The 17,656-nt window shown below is 49.1% G+C and overlaps 1 protein-coding gene across 3 annotated transcripts in view; it reads left to right on the top strand.

Annotated features, from left to right (window-relative positions):
• Window positions 1-3,983: 3,983 nt before the first annotated feature.
• The window catches only part of LOC140391757 (LON peptidase N-terminal domain and RING finger protein 2-like), a 54,321-nt gene continuing 40,648 nt past the window's right edge, over window positions 3,984-17,656 (top strand). Inside the window, exons 1-6 of one of the 3 annotated variants that reach the window (XM_072476597.1) lie at window positions 3,984-4,129; window positions 7,727-7,845; window positions 7,969-8,091; window positions 13,915-14,076; window positions 14,595-14,802; window positions 15,460-15,559. In XM_072476597.1, the coding sequence (XP_072332698.1) occupies window positions 7,744-7,845; window positions 7,969-8,091; window positions 13,915-14,076; window positions 14,595-14,802; window positions 15,460-15,559 (695 nt within the window). In that variant the 5' untranslated portion in view covers window positions 3,984-4,129; window positions 7,727-7,743. Of the gene's footprint in view, window positions 4,130-4,181; window positions 5,142-7,726; window positions 7,846-7,968; window positions 8,092-13,914; window positions 14,077-14,594; window positions 14,803-15,459; window positions 15,560-17,656 lie in introns of those variants that run through there. The other 2 variants (XM_072476596.1, XM_072476595.1) reach the window with 2 other exon arrangements.

Genomic DNA, 17,656 nt, shown 5'->3' with positions numbered 1-17,656 from the left:
AAGCCTACTCCCGGATATACTTCTTTGTTATGAGCAGGGAACTAATCCCAAGGGTGGAGGACACGGAGTATTCGGCCATAGCCATCTCAGACCATGCCCCGCACTGGGAGGAGCTGGAGCTAGGGGAGGAGAGGGACCAGCGCCCGCTGTGGTGCCTGGATGTGGGCTTGCTGGCGGATGAGGAGGTGAGCGGGCGGATCCGGGGGTGCATTGAAAGCTATCTAGAGGCTAACGATAATGGGGAGGTGCAGGTGGGGGTGGTCTGGGAGGCACTGAAGGGGAGAGCTAATCTCCACTATGGCCCACAAGGAGAGGAGAGAGAGGGAGAGGCTGGTGGGGGAGATTTTAAGGGTGGATAGGAGGTATGCAGAGGTCCCCGAGGAGGGACTACTCAAGGAGCGACGAAGCCTCCAGGCTGAGTTCGACCTGTTGACCACCAAGAAGGCAGAGGTGCAGTGGAGGAAAGCGCAAGGGGCGGTGTATGAGTACGGGGAGAAGGCTAGCCGGATGTTGGCACACCAGCTTCGGCAGCGGGAGGCAGCGAGGGAGATTGGGGGAGTTAGGGATAAAGGGGGGAACACGGTGCGGTGGGAATAAATGGGGTATTTAGAGACTTTTATGAGGGGCTGTATAGGTCTGAGCCCCCAACGGAGGAGGGGGCGATGCGCCGATTTTTGGATCGGCTGACGTTCCCGACGGTGGAAGAGGAGCAGGTGGCTGGGCTTGGGGCACCGGTAGGGCTGGAGGAGCTGACTAAGGGGCTGGGGAGTATGCAGGTGGGGAAGGCACCGGGGCCAGATGGGTTCCCGGTGGAATTTTACCAGAAGTACATGGACCTGCTGGGCCCTCTATTAGTGAGGACTTTCAATGAGGCGAGGAAGGGGGGGGCCCTACCCCCGATGATGTCCAGGGCGCTGATCTCACTGATCTTGAAGCGGGACAAGGACCCATTACAGTATGGGTCGTGTAGGCCAATCACTCTCCTCAACGTGGACGCGAAGCTGTTAGCGAAGGTGTTGGCTACCAGAATTGAGGACTGTGTCCCGGGGGTGATTCATGAGGACCAGACGTGTTTTGTTAAGGGAAGGCAGCTGAATACCAATGTGCGGAGGCTCCTTAACGTAATCATGATGCCTGTAGTGGAGGGGGAAGCGGAGATAGTGGCGGCGATGGACGCGGAGAAGGCCTTCGATAGGGTGGAGTGGGGGTACCTTTGGGAAGTGTTGTGGAGGTTTGGGTTCGGGGAGGGATTCATTAGTTGGGTTAGGCTACATTACGGTGGCGAGTGTGGCCACGAATCGGAGGAGGTCGGAATACTTTTGGCTGTACCGGGGAACGAGGCAGGGGTGCCCCCTATCCCCCTTGCTATTTGCATTGGCAATTGAGCCTTTGGCTATGGCTCTAAGGGAGTCCAGGAACTGGAGGGGGCTGGTCCGGGGGGGGGGGGGGGGGGGGGGGGGGGGGAGGAACACCGGGTATCGTTGTATGCCGATGACCTGTTACTGTATGTGGCGGACCCAGTGGGGGGGGGATGCCGGAGGTGATGCGGATCCTCAGGGAGTTTGGGGACTTTTCCGGGTATAAGCTCAAGGTGGGGAAGAGTGAGCTCTTCGTGGTACACCCAGGGGACCAGGGAAGGGGGATAGATGAGCTTCCATTTAAGAGGGCGGAAAGCATTTTTCGGTACCTGGGGATCCAGGTGGCCAGGAGCTGGGGGGCCCTACACAAGCTCAACTTGATGCGACTGGTGGAGCAGATGAGGAGGAATTTAAAAGGTGGGATATGCTGCCACTCTCCCTGGCGGGTAGGGTGCAGTCGGTGAAAATGACGGTGCTCCCGAGGTTCCTTATTGTATTCCAGTGCCTCCTCATCCTGATCCCTAAGGCCTTTTTTAAGCGGGTCAGCAGGAGCATCATGGGATTCTTGTGGGCGAAAAAGACCCCGAGGGTGAGAAGGGTGTTTCTGGAGCGGAGTATGGACAGAGGAGGGTTAGCGTTACCTAATCTGTGTGGGTACTACTGGGCTGCCAATGTGGCGATGATACGCAAGTGGGTAATGGAGGGGGAGGGGGCGGCGTGGAAGAGGCTGGAGATGGCATCCTGTGTGGGCACGGGTCTGGGAGCGCTGGTGACAGCACCGCTGCCGCTCCCGCCGATTTTGAAAATTTGGGGGCTGTGGAGACGCCACAAGGGTGAGGTAGAGGCTTCGGTTTGGTCCCCGATCCAGGAGAACCATCGGTTCGTTCCGGGGAGAATGGATGGAGGGTTCCTGAGCTGGCACAGGGCAGGAATTAGAAGAATGGGAGACCTGTTTTTAGATGGGACGTTTGCGAGCCTTGGGGCGCTGGAGGAAAAATTCGGGCTTCCCCCCCGAAAATGCCTTCAGGTACATGCAGGTAAGGGCGTTTGTAAGACGGCAGGTGAGGGAGTTCCCGCTGCTTCCAGCATGCAGGATCCAGGATAGGATGCTCTCGGGGGTGTGGGTTGGAGAGGGCAGGGTCTCGGCAATCTACCAGGAGATGCAGGAGGAGGAGGAGACCTCGGTGGAGGAGCTAAAGGGTAAATGGGAGGAGGAGCTTGGGGAGGAAATAGATGAGGGGGTGGGCGGACGCCCTTGGTAGGGTTAATTCTTCCTCCTCTTGCGCCAGGCTTAGCCTGATACAATTTAAGGTTCTTCACAGAGCGCATATGACAGGGGCGAGGCTGAGCAGCTTCTTTGGGGTGGAAGACAGGTGTGCAAGGTGCTCGGTGAGCCCAGCAAATCACGCCCATATGTTCTGGGCATGCCTGGCGCTGGATGGGTTCTGGAGGGGTATTGCGAGGACGGTGTCAAGGTGGTGAACTGGGGGTTAGCACTATTTGGGGTGTCGGACGAGCCGGGAGGGCAGGAGGCGAAAGAAGCCGGTATTCTGCCCTTTGCGTCCCTTGTAGCCCGGTGGAGGATTCTGCTACAGTGGAAAGATGCGAGGCCCCCAAGCGTGGAAGCCTGGATCAGCGACATGGCAGGATTCATTAAATTGGGGAGGGTAACATTTCCCTTGAGAGGGTCTGTGCAAGGGTTCTTCAGGCGGTGGCAACCATCCCTAGACTTTCTAGCGGAGCGTTAGAAGGTGGTCAGCAGCAGCAGGAACCCGGTGGGGAGGGGGGTGTACTTTGTGTTTTCTACTGTGTTTATTATTGCTTAATGGGGGGTTTGTATATTGGGGGAATTTGTGATGTAGTTGTAAGATGTTTATTTATGTGTTCTTTGTTTTTCTTTTTTCTGTTGTTGAAAATATGTAAACATTTGAATAAAAATATTTCTTTTTAAAAAAACACTGCCTCAGGATCACAGAATCCCGCCCATGATGTCTAACATTAGATGTGATTCCGCAATTGGATAGCAGGCTGAACAATCCTGAGTGTTAATCTGTGTGGGTATTACTGGGCTGCCAATGTGGCGATGATACGCAAGTGGATAATGGAGGGGGAGATGGCGTCCTGTGTGGCCCTAAGGCTCGCAAACATCCCATCTAAAAACAGGTCCCCCATCCTTCTAATTCCTGCCCTGTGCCAGCTCAGGAACCCTCCATCCATTCTCCCCGGAACGAACCGATGGTTCTCCCGGATCGGGGACCAAACCGAAGCCTCTACCTCACCCCTGTGGCGTCTCCACTGCCCCCAATGTAGGATTATCAGTAGGGCTCCCAATGCGGCTCACTTACACTTGTCAGAAGTTAAAGAGTTGAGCCTTCAGGTGGATGACCTTCAGCCACCTGAAACACAAATTCTGTTTCTCCCTGGACAGGTGTTGCCCAAGCTGCTGAGTATTCTGGGTTATTTTTATTTCAGATTTCCAGCATCCACAGTATTTCGCCTTCTGATTTATATTATAAATATAGATTTATAGTTCAATTTTGTGAAGTGGAAGTTTATTTTTTTAGGTTATTTTATTTATTGTGCCCGTTTAAGAGCAAGGGAGCAGGCACAGCCGAACCTGGTTCACTGTTATTAATTAGTACGGGGGCTAACCCAGTGCAGTCTTTATCAAGTTATTTGGAAAAGCAACATTGTGTTTTCATTTCAGATTTCCAGCCCTTTTTCCTGGAAACCGATACCAGTTACTCGGTGGTTTCGTCTGTCATTTGGAGGTGAAAAAGGCTCCGAAAAGCCAACCCTTTATTTCATAAATAAATCTGATCGAAACGAAATGTTCTAATTTTAACGCCCTGGGCGGGCTGTCAGCTCCGTGTTTTTATACAACAGCTGCTCGGCCTCACTCGGTTATATAATGTCCTGAGTGGCGGACGGGTGGAGGCCCAATGACTGGGTGAGAGGGGCGGAGACCGGACTTAGAAGCACAGGCGGGCAGCGGGAGTGGGTGGTTGTTCTGGGCTGGCAGCAGCGACTCGGGCCCGCTGCTCTGTCCTCTCCCTCCCTCGTCGGCTGGGCCTCGGTGGTTCCGGGCGATGGAGGCTCCAGCCGAGATGTTGGAAATGGCGGACGAGGCTTTCCGGGCGCTGAACTACGAGCTGGCGGCCGATATCTACGAGTGCCAGCTGCTGGAGCTGGGCCCTCAGCGGCATCTCTACCTGAACAAGGCCGACGCTCTGGCCCGCTGCGGCCGCTTCACAGAGGCCTTCGAGGCCTACCAGAGCGCCGCGGATCTGGACCGCCTGCGGCCCGAGAACCTGCAGCACCTGCTGGACTGCATCGCCGCCAACATCCGCGTGAAAGAGGCGCTGCCGAGGCCGCAGGCCACCCGCCGGCTCCGGCCTCCAGCTGGGAGTCCCGGGGAGCAGGCCGGGACTGGCGCCGGGGAGGAGGCACCCTCGGACCCGCTGAGCTGTCCAGCCTGCCTGGAGCTGCTCTTCGAGCCCGTGTCGCTGCCGTGCGGGCACACTTTCTGCCGCAGGTGTGTGGAGGAGGAGGCGGTGAGCCAGTGTCAACTCTGCCAGCTGCCGGTGTCCGTGCGCCCTGAGGCCGGGAGCGGGGTCTCTCCCGAACCGAACTTCAGGCTCAATGTGGTTCTGTGCAACTTGTTGGAGAAATGGTTCCCGTCCGAGTGCAGCTGCCGGCGGCTGCAGCTGGAGGCGGCCGGGTTGCTGAGGAGCGGGGATTACTCTGCTGCCCTGGGACTCTGCGAGCGGGCTCTGTTTCTGGGTAAGGCCTGGGGAGTGATTGACTTGTGGCGTTCCGGATCTGGAATAGGTCAATTAAACCCGAGTGACCTACTTCTGCTTTCACTTATGTAACTGGCTGAAATAGCAGCGCCAGCAAATTGTATTTATATCGTGTATTTAAGGTAATCACACACCCACAGGAGCGTTACAAAGCAAACATTTGACACCAAGCCACATCAGGGCGTTATTAGGGCATCTGGCCAAAAAGCTTGGGCAGGGACAGGTTTTAAGCAGCATCGTGAAGGAGGAAGGACAGATGAGGTTTAGGGAGAGAGTTTGGGACCTTGGCAGCTGAAGACGGAAGCACCTGTGATGGCATGATTATGTTCGGGAATGCTCCTGGTCAGAAGCAGACCAGGGGAGAGATCTCCAAAAAGGAGATTAAACTCTTATCGATATAGGAACTGAAAACTAAGTTTATAATTTAAGTCACTCTTTAGTGAAATGTTTCTTGATGAACTTCACACTATCTATAATAAGTGGGGTTGTCATGAGCTCATGTCGGTGAGATCCGAAGATGAGCTTGCTGAAGAAAGTTTCAAGTGCTATTTGAATGCCACCATGGGTATTTTCCTGCCGATCATGAATTTTATAAAATGTTTACAAAATTCTATATTTTTAAAATAGAATAAATTGCAGCCAGTTTTCGTTTTTATTCGTTCATGGGCGTTGCAGGCCATGCCAGCATTTAATGCTATCCCTTAGTGCCCTCGAGGGGGCAGTGAAGAGTCAAACATTGCTGTCGTCCTGGAGTCACGTGTAAACCAGATTAGGTAAGGACGACAGATTTCCTTCCCTAAGGAAACTGGATGGGTTTTTACGACAATCAGCAATGGTTTCATGGTCATCATTCGACTTTTAATTCCAGATTTTTATTGAATTGATTTATTGAATGCAAATTTCACCATCTGCCGTGGCGGGATTTGAACCTGGGTCTCTGGTTTACTAGTCCAGTGACAATGCCACTACTCCTCCCCATATCCAGAGTTAGTTCTGAGCACTGTTTAATCAGGATTAAGCACACAAGCTGCTTTCTGGGAAATATAGTTGGTTTAATTTTTAACTGGATGATATCTACTTGTAAATATTTGTGCAACAGCCCATTTTGAACACATTTATAAACAGCTGACCAACATTTTGCACACATCACTAAAAGTTGCACTTTTTTTCAAAGAATCTAGCGCTGTTATTTAGATGTCCAAATTGATAACATTTCGTTGTAGTACGTCATATGTTCTAGACTTCGGAAGTGCATGGTTATAATTTCATGCATTAGAATCCTGTGCTTGAAATTTGGGCATTGTGAGTTGACAATGCTATATTTTTGCAGCTTTAAATAATATGATAGGGTTTCTGTTTCTTGACAATTTCTGAAGATAAGATAATTTTGTTTTATTAAACTTTTAATCTGCATGCAGTTTTCAATCCTAAATGCTAGCTACTACAACTTGGTAGCACAGGCTATAGTATTTAAACTTTGTCCCCAGCAGGCAGTTCTGCTTAACTTAAGTTTCTCTTTACTGAAATTCCCACTTCCAAATATCAAATTACAAAATATGTTCATAAATGTAATTTTTGCTTTGCTCTAGACATTTACTTACCAGGTTTTTGAGTGGGGGGTGGGGGTGGGGAGAGAGAGAGAGAGAGAGGAGTTGTTTTCCACAATTTAAAAAAAACAAAACATTGCCATAGTCCCAGATGACCATAGGCTGCTTTCTCCTTTGAGGGGGAGAGCCGACTGATGGGCAGCACGGTAGCACAAGTGGATAGCACTGTGGCTTCACAGCGCCAGGGTCCTGGATTCGATTCCCCGCTGGGTCACTGCATGTACGGAGTCTGCATGTTCTCCCCGTGTCTGCGTGGGTTTCCTCCGGGTGCTCCGGTTTCCTCCCACAGGTGCAGGTTAGGTGGATTGGGCATGATAAATTGCCCTTAGTTACCAAAAAGGTTAGGAGGGATTATTGGGTTACGGGGACAGGTTGGAAGTGAGGGCTTAAGTGGGTTGGTGCAGTCTCGATGGGCTGAATGGCCTCCTGCACTGTATGTTCTATGATGGTGGATCACCACACCTCTGGCAAGGAACAAGGTTGAGAAGTTGGAGCCTTCATGAATACCCTCATCCGGTACAGGAATTGAACCTGTGCTGTTAGGCTCTTTGTGCATCATGAACCAGCTAGCCAACCAACTGACCTAAACTGCCCAGAAAATGAATTGTTGTAATATAAGAATCTGGTAGCTTGCACTATCCTGGCTAGAGGAGGATGCATATTGCCCGCATTCCAAATAGAATGTATCGGGCCTTTTAATGATGAGAAAAATAACTACAGTTGTCGTTTATGGAAAAAGTAGCTTATTCAAAAACCAGTGGTTAGACTTGAGACACACTTTACAATTGCCTGCATTAATACCAAAGAATGAAAGATCAGAGCATCTTAGAATATGCACAGGAAACTTACCAGCTGTAAGATGTGCAAGTCAAATTATTAAATGCTGTTGAAGAACTGATATGGGTCAACCATATTTAATTTGACATTAAAACATTTTATCCTCCGTATATTTCCTCAGTACCTCATGACTACTTGATGCGGTGTTACCGTGCCGAGCTACATATAACTACAGGAAATCATGAGGAAGCACTATGTGATGGTGATGTAGCATGCACACTCAAACCACTAAAGACAAAGGTAATAAATGCGTCGTTAGATTTTTAAGCCAAACCAAAAAAAAATGCATGTATTATTAAATGGCAGAATTGACCCTGCCCACACCAGATTGTTCAGTTATTTCTGTCCCTGTTTTCTTGATAGGGACATTTTTGGAAAGCTCAAGCCCTTGTCAAAATAGGTAGAACTGAAGAAGCTTTAAAGGAATATTTATACTGCATTGCTTTGAGACCAGATTGGAATTCCGTAAAACTCAAAGCACAAAAGGTAATTTATGTTTGTTCTCCTGACTCTTTTAAAAAAAAAATATATATTTTATTCAAAATTTTTGGCCAACCATTACAGTACATTGTGTATCTTTTACACAGTAATATAAATAACAATGGCCAGTTTTTTAAACAAGAAATAAAATAATATCTAAACAACATCAAAATTAAAAAACAAAACTAAATGGCAACTGCCTTGTCCCAAATAAATACTCTCCAAAAATACAATTCAGCAGTCCAGTATACAATTACCTATAACAACAACCTATACATATTATACTTATACACTAACATCCCTGAGAGTCCTTCTGGTTCCTCCCCCCCCCCCCCCCCACCCCCCCTGGGTTGCTGCTGCTGTCTTCTTCTTTCCCATTCCCTCTATCTTTCTGTGAGGTATTCGACGAACGGTTGCCACCGCCTGGTGAACCCTTGAGCCGATCCCCTTAGGACGAACTTAATCCGTTCCAGCTTAATAAACCCTGCCATATCATTTATCCAGGTCTCCACACCCGGGGGCTTGGCTTCCTTAAACATCAACAGTATCCTGCGCCGGGCTACTAGGGACGCAAAGGCCAAAACATCAGCCTCTTTCGCCTCCTGCACTCCCGGCTCTCCTGCAACCCCGAATATAGCCAACCCCCAGCTTGGTTCGACCTGGACCCCCACCACCTTCGAAAGCACCTTTGTCACCCCCACCCAAAACCCCTGTAGTGCCAGACATGACCAGAACATGTGGGTGTGGTTTGCTGGGCTTCTCGAGCATCTCGCACACCTATCCTCTACTCCAAAAAATTTACTGAGCCGTGCTCCAGTCATATGCGCCCTGTGTAACACCTTCAATTGTATCAGGCTTAGCCTGGCACACGAGGCCGATGAGTTTACCCTACTCAGGGCATCAGCCCACAGCCCCTCCTCAATCTCCTCCCCCAGCTCTTCTTCCCATTTCCCTTTCAGCTCATCTACCATAATCTCCCCCTCGTCCCTCATTTCCCTATATATGTCTGATACCTTACCGTCCCCCACCCATGTCTTTGAGATCACTCTGTCCTGCACCTCCTGCGTCGGGAGCTGCGGGAATTCCCTCACCTGTTGCCTCGCAAAAGCCCTCAGTTGCATATACCGGAATGCATTCCCTTGGGGCAACCCATATTTTTCGGTCAGCGCTCCCAGACTTGCAAACGTCCCATCTACAAACAGATCTCTCAATTGTGTTACTCCTGCTCTTTGCCATGTTCCAAATCCCCCATCCATTCTCCCCGGAGCAAACCTATGGTTATTTCTTATCGGGGACCACACCGAGGCTCCCGTCTTTCCCCTATGCCGTCTCCACTGCCCCCAGATTTTCAGAGTAGCCACCACCACCGGGCTTGTGGTGTATTTCTTCGGTGAGAACGGCAACGGCGCCGTCACCATAGCTTGTAGGCTAGTCCCCCTGCAGGACGCCCTCTCCAATCTCTTCCACGCCGCTCCCTCCTCTTCTCCCATCCACTTACATACCATTGAGATATTGGCGGCCCAGTAGTACTTACTCACTTGGGACGGTAGTGCCAGCCCCCCCCTATCCCTACTACGCTGCAAAAATCCCTTCCTCACTCTCGGGGTCTTCCCGGCCCACACAAAACTCATGATACTCTTCTCAATCCTTTTGAAAAAAGCCTTCGTGATCACCACCGGGAGGCACTGAAACACAAAGAGGAATCTCGGGAGGACCACCGTTTTAACCGCCTGCACCCTCCCTGCCAGTGACAGGAATACCATGGGCGTCATTCTCCGACCCCCCGCCGGGTCGGAGAATGGCCGTTGGCCGCCGTGAATCCCGCCCCCGCCCCCGCCGAAGTCTCCGCTCCCGGAGATTGGGCGGGGGCGGGAATCCAGCCGCGCCGGTTGGCGGGACCCCCCGCTGGATTCTCCGGCCCGGATGGGCCGAAGTCCCGCCCAGGAATTGCCTGTCCCGCCGACGTAAATCAAACCTGGTATTTACCGGCGGGACCAGGCAGCGTGGGCGGGCTCCGGGGTCCTGGGGGGGGGCGCGGGGCGATCTGACCCCGGGGGGTGCCCCCACGGTGGCCTGGCCCGCGATCGGGGCCCACCGATCCGCGGGCGGGCCTGTGCCGTGGGGGCACTCTTTCCCTTCCGCCACTGCCACGGCCTCCACCATGGCGGAGGCGGAAGAGACTCTCCCCACTGCGCATGCGCGGGAAACTTTCAGCGGCCGCTGACGCTCCCGCGCATGCGCGGGGAAACTGACAGCGGCCGCTGACGCTCCCGCGCATGCGCCGCATTTCCGCGCCAGCTGGCGGGGCAACAAACTCCATTTCCGCCAGCTGGCGGGGCGGAAATCCCTCCGGCGTCGGCCTAGCCCCTCAATGTTGGGGCTAGGCCGCCAAAGATGCGGAGACTTCCGCACCTTTTTGCCGGCGCGATGCCCGTCTGATTTGCGCCGGCTTTGGCGCCAGTCGGCGGGCATCCCGCCGTTGGGGGAGAATTTCGCCCCATGTCCCATCTCTTGAAGTCCTCCTCCATCTGTTCCACCAACCGCGTTAAATTTAACCTATGCAATGTACACCAATTCTTGGCTATCTGGATCCCCAAGTAGCGAACAAGTCCCTTGTTACCTTCCTCAGCGGTAAGTCCTCTATTTCTCTGCTCTGCTCCCCCGGGTGCACCACAAATAACTCACTTTTCCCCATGTTCAGTTTATATCCTGAAAATTCTCCAAACTCCCCAAGTATCCGCATTATCTCTGGCATCCCCTCCGCCGGGTCCGCCACATACAACAACAAATCGTCCGCATACAGAGATACCCGGTGTTCTTCTCCTCCCCTGAGTACTCCCCTCCACTTCCTGGAACCCCTCAATGCTATTGCCAGGGGCTCAATCGCCAGTGCAAACAATAATGGGGACAGAGGACATCCCTGCCTCGTCCCTCTATGGAGCCGAAAATACGCAGACCCCCGTCCATTCGTGACCACGCTCGCCATCGGGGCCCTATACAGCAGCTGTACCCATCTAATATACTCCTCTCCAAAGCCAAATCTCCTCAACACCTCCCACAAATAATCCCACTCCACTCTATCAAATGCTTTCTCGGCATCCATCGCCACCACTATCTCCGCTTCCCCCTCTGGTGGGGGCATCATCATTACCCCTAGCAGCCTCCGTATATTCGTATTCAGCTGTCTCCCCTTCACAAACCCAGTTTGGTCCTCATGGACCACCCCCGGGACACAATCCTCTATCCTCATTGCCATTCCCTTGGCCAGAATCTTAGCGTCTACGTTCAGGAGGGAAATAGGCCTATAGGACCCGCATTGCAGCGGGTCTTTTTCCTTCTTTAGGAGAAGCGATATCGTTGCTTCTGACATAGTCGGGGGCAGCTGTCCCCTTTCCCTTGCCTCATTAAAGGTTCTCCTCAGTAGCGGGGCGAGCAAGTCCACATATTTCCTGTAAAATTCAACTGGGAATCCATCCGGTCCCGGGCCTTCCCCGCCTGCATGCTCCTAATTCCTTTCACTACTTCCTCCATTTCGATCTGTGTTCCCAGTCCCACCCTCTCCTGCTCCTCCACCTTAGGAAATTCCAGCTGGTCCAGAAAACACATCATTCTCTCCTTCCCACCCGGGGGGTGAGCTTCATATAATCTTTCATAGAATGCCTTGAACACTCCATTCACTCTCTCCTCTCCCCGCTCCATCTCTCCCTCCTCATCCCTCACTCCCCCTATTTCCCTCGCTGCTCCCCTTTTCCTCAATTGGTGGGCCAGCAACCTGCTCGCCTTCTCCCCATATTCGTACTGTACACCCTGTGCCTTCCTCCACTGTGCCTCTGCAGTACCCGTTGTCAGCAAATCAAATTCTACGTGTAGCCTTTGCCTTTCCCTCTACAGTCCCTCCTCCGGTGCCTCCGCATATTGCCTGTCCACCCTCAGAAGTTCTTGCAGCAACCGCTCCCGTTCCCTACTCTCCTGCTTTCCTTTATGTGCCCTGATTGATATCAGCTCCCCTCTAACCACTGCCTTCAGCGCCTCCCAGACCACTCCCACCTGGACCTCCCCATTGTCATTGAGTTCCAAGTACTTTTCAGTACACCCCCTCACCCTTAGACACACCCCCTCATCCGCCATTAGTCCCATGTCCATTCTCCAGGGTGGACGCCGTTCTTTTTCCTCCCCTATCTCCAAGTCCACCCTTTTTCCCCCCTCTTCACCCCCCATATTCGCCCCACCACTTTGTCTCAAACATTCTTTTTTATTAACCCGCTTATTCCAATTTCTCTTCAACAATAAATGTCCACGCCTCATCCGCCGTTTCAAAGTAGTGGTGCTTCCCTTGATATGTGACCCACAGTCTTGCCGGCTGCAGCATTCCAAATTTAATCTTTTTATGAAGCACCGCCTTGGCCCGATTAAAGCTCGCCCTCCTCGCCACCTCCGCACTCCAGTCTTGATACACGCGGATCACCGCGTTCTCCCACCTACTGCTCCGAGTTTTCGTTGCCCATCTGAGGACCATCTCTCTGTCCTTAAAACAGAGGAATCTCACCACTATGGCTCTGGGACTTTCTCCTGCTCTCGGTCCTCGCGCCATCACTCGGTATGCTCCCTCCACCTCCAACGGACCCGTCGGGGCCTCCGCTCCCATTAACGAGTGCAGCATCGTGCTCACATATGCCCCGACGTCCGCCCCTTCTGCACCTTCAGGAAGACCAAGAATCCTTAAATTCTTCCTCCTCGCATTATTCTCCAGCACCTCCAGCCTTTCCACACATCGTTTACGGTGTGCCTCGTGCATCTCCGTCTTCACCACCAGGCCCTGTATATCGTCCTCGTTCTCGGCAGCCTTTGCTTTCACGACCCGAAGCTCCCGCTCCTGGGTCTTTTGCTCATCTTTTAGCCCTTCAATCGCCTGTAATATCGGGGCCAACAGCTCCTTCTTCATCTCCTTTTTAAGCTCTTCCACGCAGCGTTTCAAAAACTCGTGTTGTTCAGGGCCCCATATTAAACTGCCACCTTCCGACGCCATCTTGGGTTTTGCTTGCCTTCCTTTCCGCTGCTCTAAAGGATCCACCGCAATCCGGCCACTTTCCTCTCCTTTTTCCATCCGTTTCCAGGGGGGATTCCCTTCTGGTTGACCGCACAGTGCTTTTAGCCGTTAAAATTGCCGTTGGAACTCTTATTATGAGCCCAAAGGTCCGTTCCACCGGGAGCTGCCGAAACGTGCGACTTAGCTGGTCATCGCCGCACCCGGAAGTCGCGTTCTCCTAACTCTTAACCTAGGGTGGCACAGTGGTTAGCACTGTTGCTTCTCAGCGCCAGGGACCTGGGTTCGATTCCTGGCTTGGGTCACTGTCTGTGCGGAGTCTGCAACTTTACCCCGTGTCTGCGTGGGTTTCTTCCGGGCCCTCCGGTTTCCTCCCACCGGAGTGTGGTGACTAGGGGATTTTCTCAGTAACTTCATTGCTGTGTTAATGTAGGTCTACTTGTGACACTAATAAAGATTATTATAACCTGTTCAATCAAATAAATTCTCAGTTAGGCACAGGTGTACTAACATGTACCCATGCTGCTCACTGGTCAGTTAACATTAGATGAAAATCGGAACAAAAATTGAATGTGATTATAAATGATTTCTCTTTTTCAGTTGGCGAAAAAATAAATTTGCTATATGGTCCATTTATCTGTTTGGTTAATAATTGCTCCCTTCCTCCATATGCGAACGGACTAGTGTGATTGGCAGGCCAAATGTTTTCAAAATATTCTACCTTTTTTTATTGTGTGTCCATATTGGATGATTTAATAAGATATTGACTTTCATCTCTATCTTAGCTCTTATGTGATATGTTTTCTCCTGTCTTGGAGAATATGCCGGATTCTCGACCGACCAACTTGCGATCGCAATCATCTCGCATAAGACCTAAACCTACCTTTCTCAGCACTTTTAGTTCTGCATCAATTGCCAGAGACTATGCAGTTGCTGGACCTTCTGAGGTATGCATTCTAACTTTTGGAAGTGACTACAAACACAAATCTAGTTGTAGTGCAAACAGGATACTGAATAAGTTCGGACTCGGCAAATAACATGTTGTATTCTACTTTTTTCAGTAATGCCCAGAGTGCTTCATTTTCTGTGGTTAATTTTATTCTGGACCAAGTTTAGATTGGATGGGTTAAGTCTAGTTAGTTTCACTTGGCGATAGGTAATGTAAAGTGTTGCGTTTTAGAAATGCTTGACGTGAAATTGTACATGTAGTTTAATGATCTGACTAAAATCAGCCTGATTTTAGCCTCTGCAGATTTTCTGTGGAGATGAACTGATGTATTTGCAGGAAATTTTGGTTTGAGCAGAATAAAATAATGACTTGTACGTTAATACCACGGATTTATAGGAAGGAATCTTGACTGTAGGAAGGAACCTTGACCGTTGTTCTTATAAACGTGTAAATGTGCCTCCACATGAATTTGGATTTCAAATTGTGATGTACTTTATTTATTTTTCTCCTTACTAGCTTTTTTCCAAAGTGAACATAATTTTGACACCCGAGCCAAATGCATCAGGTCCGATATTGAATAAGTGCAAGTCTACACCAGGTGAAACCTCTGTGACAGCTGAAACAGTTCCACCTAGTTTCACTGATGGCAGCCAAAAGAGAAAGATATCACATGACACCGAGATCTGTCAGAGCTTCAAAACCCCCAGCAAAATGGCAAAAAAAGGTTCGCTATTTTGGTGTGCTTCTCTGCCTTAGTTACTTTTTAAAGTTTCATACTTGGACAGTCATCTTTTTTGTGTACCTCAGATCAAGCAATGGGTGGGTGAAGATTTGCAAGTTTATTCAGTGGATTGTGAAAGTGTTTACAGTATAAGACAGAAAACTACCATGTGTTTAAATGTCGTAAATGAGGTGTGACAAATTCATAGGGCTTTTTGCATGATAATTGAATGGTTGGCATTTGTAATGATGAATTGACAGTGTGAGATGAGTGAGGCACATTCAAGTGGATCAGACATTAAGTGCATACAAATGCAAGGTTTTAAAGGAACCGGCATGATGGGCTCTAGTGCTCTGATCCTATGATTGCTTGTAACTACTGTTGCCAAGCAGAAGGCATCAGGATCACTTGAATATTTACCCTAGTGTGTGCATGTGCAACATCCCAGACACCTTTCTGATCAGGAGTTGGTGTTCTAAGATATTTATTGATCATTCCACCTTTTAATTTCCCAAGATGAAATGAAGGAATATTTTGCAGCTATTGGAACTAGTCAAAATTTAGTCCTGCTAAAAGTGAAACAGTTGGAAGGGAGCTGCAAATTGTGTTTAGTATATTTATAATAGTTATCAAAAAATTACCATTTTTCTCCTAAACTAGATGAATTTGTGCCCTTGCCATTTGATAATTTTAAAGCTTCAAGAGAGATTCCCAGTGAACTTGTGGATCCATCTGACTTTGAATGCTCGCTTTGTATGAGGTATTTTGAGTTTTTTCCAAATATTTGTCTGATAAATTGTTCAGAAATTAGCCTTGTGCACTGCTTCATATAATGTGGAATTAATTGTTTTTAAATCTGTACAGATTATCTTTGCAACAAAGTGCTAGAATATATTCTATTTATGATCAAAATAGCTTAAGGCCATTGTGTTTTTTAGCAGACTTCCGAAGAGCTAGGAGTAGAGCATATAAAATTAGCGATGGAAAATTAATATTTTAAATCCATGCATTTAAAGTAATGCTTTAATAATCTAGACATACCATATTAAATGATACAGATATTTCAGGAGTGAGGAGAGAGATCTTCTAATACCAGTTAGTTTGTGAGAAATGAAACATCCAGTAAAAGCCACCTGCTGGAGATTTGATATATTGGAATATCAGGCAGCAGAGATCTGCTCTACTGTATTCAGCTGGCTCAGCTATCATTTGGCTGTCAGACTAAACGAGTGTTCGTCCGAATGCTATGAATGCATTAAAAAAAACTGACGTGTTGTGATTTTGAAATAAAAACAGTATGGAAATATTGAAGAGGAATGTAAAGAAAAACCGGCAGGTTAATATAATGTAGGTTATTGCTAGAAATACCAGTTTTAATGACTCTGTAGATATCACATAGAGCCTTATGCTTTATCCATTTATAATTTGCCCATGTAAAAATTTATACCATAATTTATGCGGATCTTCCTTTGTTGAGTCATGCTGAGATTGCACAATGAGAAATCAGAATAAACATTCCGTTTGGAAAGCACGTATCTGATTCCATACTACTTTAGTCCCTCTTTAGAAAGGAAAGTTACATTTGAAGCAGTAAAATTTCTATCTGGTTACACTTGGCACAATCTTTAAGAAGATGCATTCATGGATTTTTTTTTTTTGTGGTACACCTTTATAAGTGGGTTGAATTTTATGTTTTCTGTATACATCACTCGGGAAATTATGCATTGTATCATGTGAGACAGACTTGTTGATTTGTTCTGAGGAAGGAAGCTACCAATTTGGGCATGTATGTCAGTTCTCAAACTAATATTGCTCCCAACATCTCAATGAACCACATTAACCAATTGTGTTTGCATGGTTGATGGGTGACAAGCTGCAGCCACATATACATTACAATCCCCACACACACTCATCCCAGCCAAGAAGATGGAACTGGTTGTGCTGGAGCGTGCCCATACAGCTGATGTGTCAGCTGGGGCCAGAGGGGGGTCACCTATATGACCCATGGCCCTAAGTTCACAGTGGGCTTTTAGTGGTGTGTGCAGTTGCATGACTGCCTTGCTGACTCCGGCAATGGTGTTTCGTGCCCTTCCACCCCCTGGCCAGCAGCACAACTGTCAGCAAACTGTGCCGCTGGAAACTCGGCCCATCTGAGGCGGAGCATCACAATCCCTGGAGAATACCGGGACGGCCTGCTAATGACATGCAACCCCCGGTGTTTTCTGTACCTGCATTCTGGAGCACATTGATGCCGCTGTCGAGGTGATAGAGAATTGCGATTTGGCATCAAATTGGCCCGCCATGACTTTAGCATCGGAACCTATTCTCTGCCCAATGCGTTTCGCGATTTTGGCGTCAGCCAACGGAGAATTCTGCCCATGATCCTTGTGCCTAAAACAAAAAGTGAAAATTTGCAAACCCTTCACAACCAAGAACAATAAGCACAGGAACAGGCTCTTTGGCCCTCCAAGCCTAACTACTGAAAGTTTATTTTTATGTTAGCTTCACTTTTGCAAGGAGTTAAAGCTATCCTAATGAACAGCAGAGGCTTCGCTGAATCCATATAAAAGATCAAGTAATAGTGTACAAATGGGTCAAATTTCCTCAAATTTATTACCCTGAAAATTTGTATTGCATTTTACACATTGGTTTGGGCCATTGTAATTGTGTATTTGTAGTCTTTTGTTACACCAATTAAAAGTTCAGTATCAAATAGTGAACTTGTTTACTTGTGTATCGAGGAGGGAACAAGACCATTGGTCCATATGTGCCTACTCTCTTCAGCTGAATTAGTCAAGAGGAAATCATGTCAGAACAGATAGGGTCAGATGTATCTGACACAAGTTGTGTGTAAAGG

The sequence above is a fragment of the Scyliorhinus torazame genome, chromosome 15 (assembly GCF_047496885.1).
Source record: "Scyliorhinus torazame isolate Kashiwa2021f chromosome 15, sScyTor2.1, whole genome shotgun sequence".
In the NCBI taxonomy this organism is placed as follows: domain Eukaryota; kingdom Metazoa; phylum Chordata; class Chondrichthyes; order Carcharhiniformes; family Scyliorhinidae; genus Scyliorhinus; species Scyliorhinus torazame.
The sequence above is the reverse complement of the archived record's forward strand: the minus strand, read 5'-3'. Positions and strand labels throughout refer to the sequence as shown.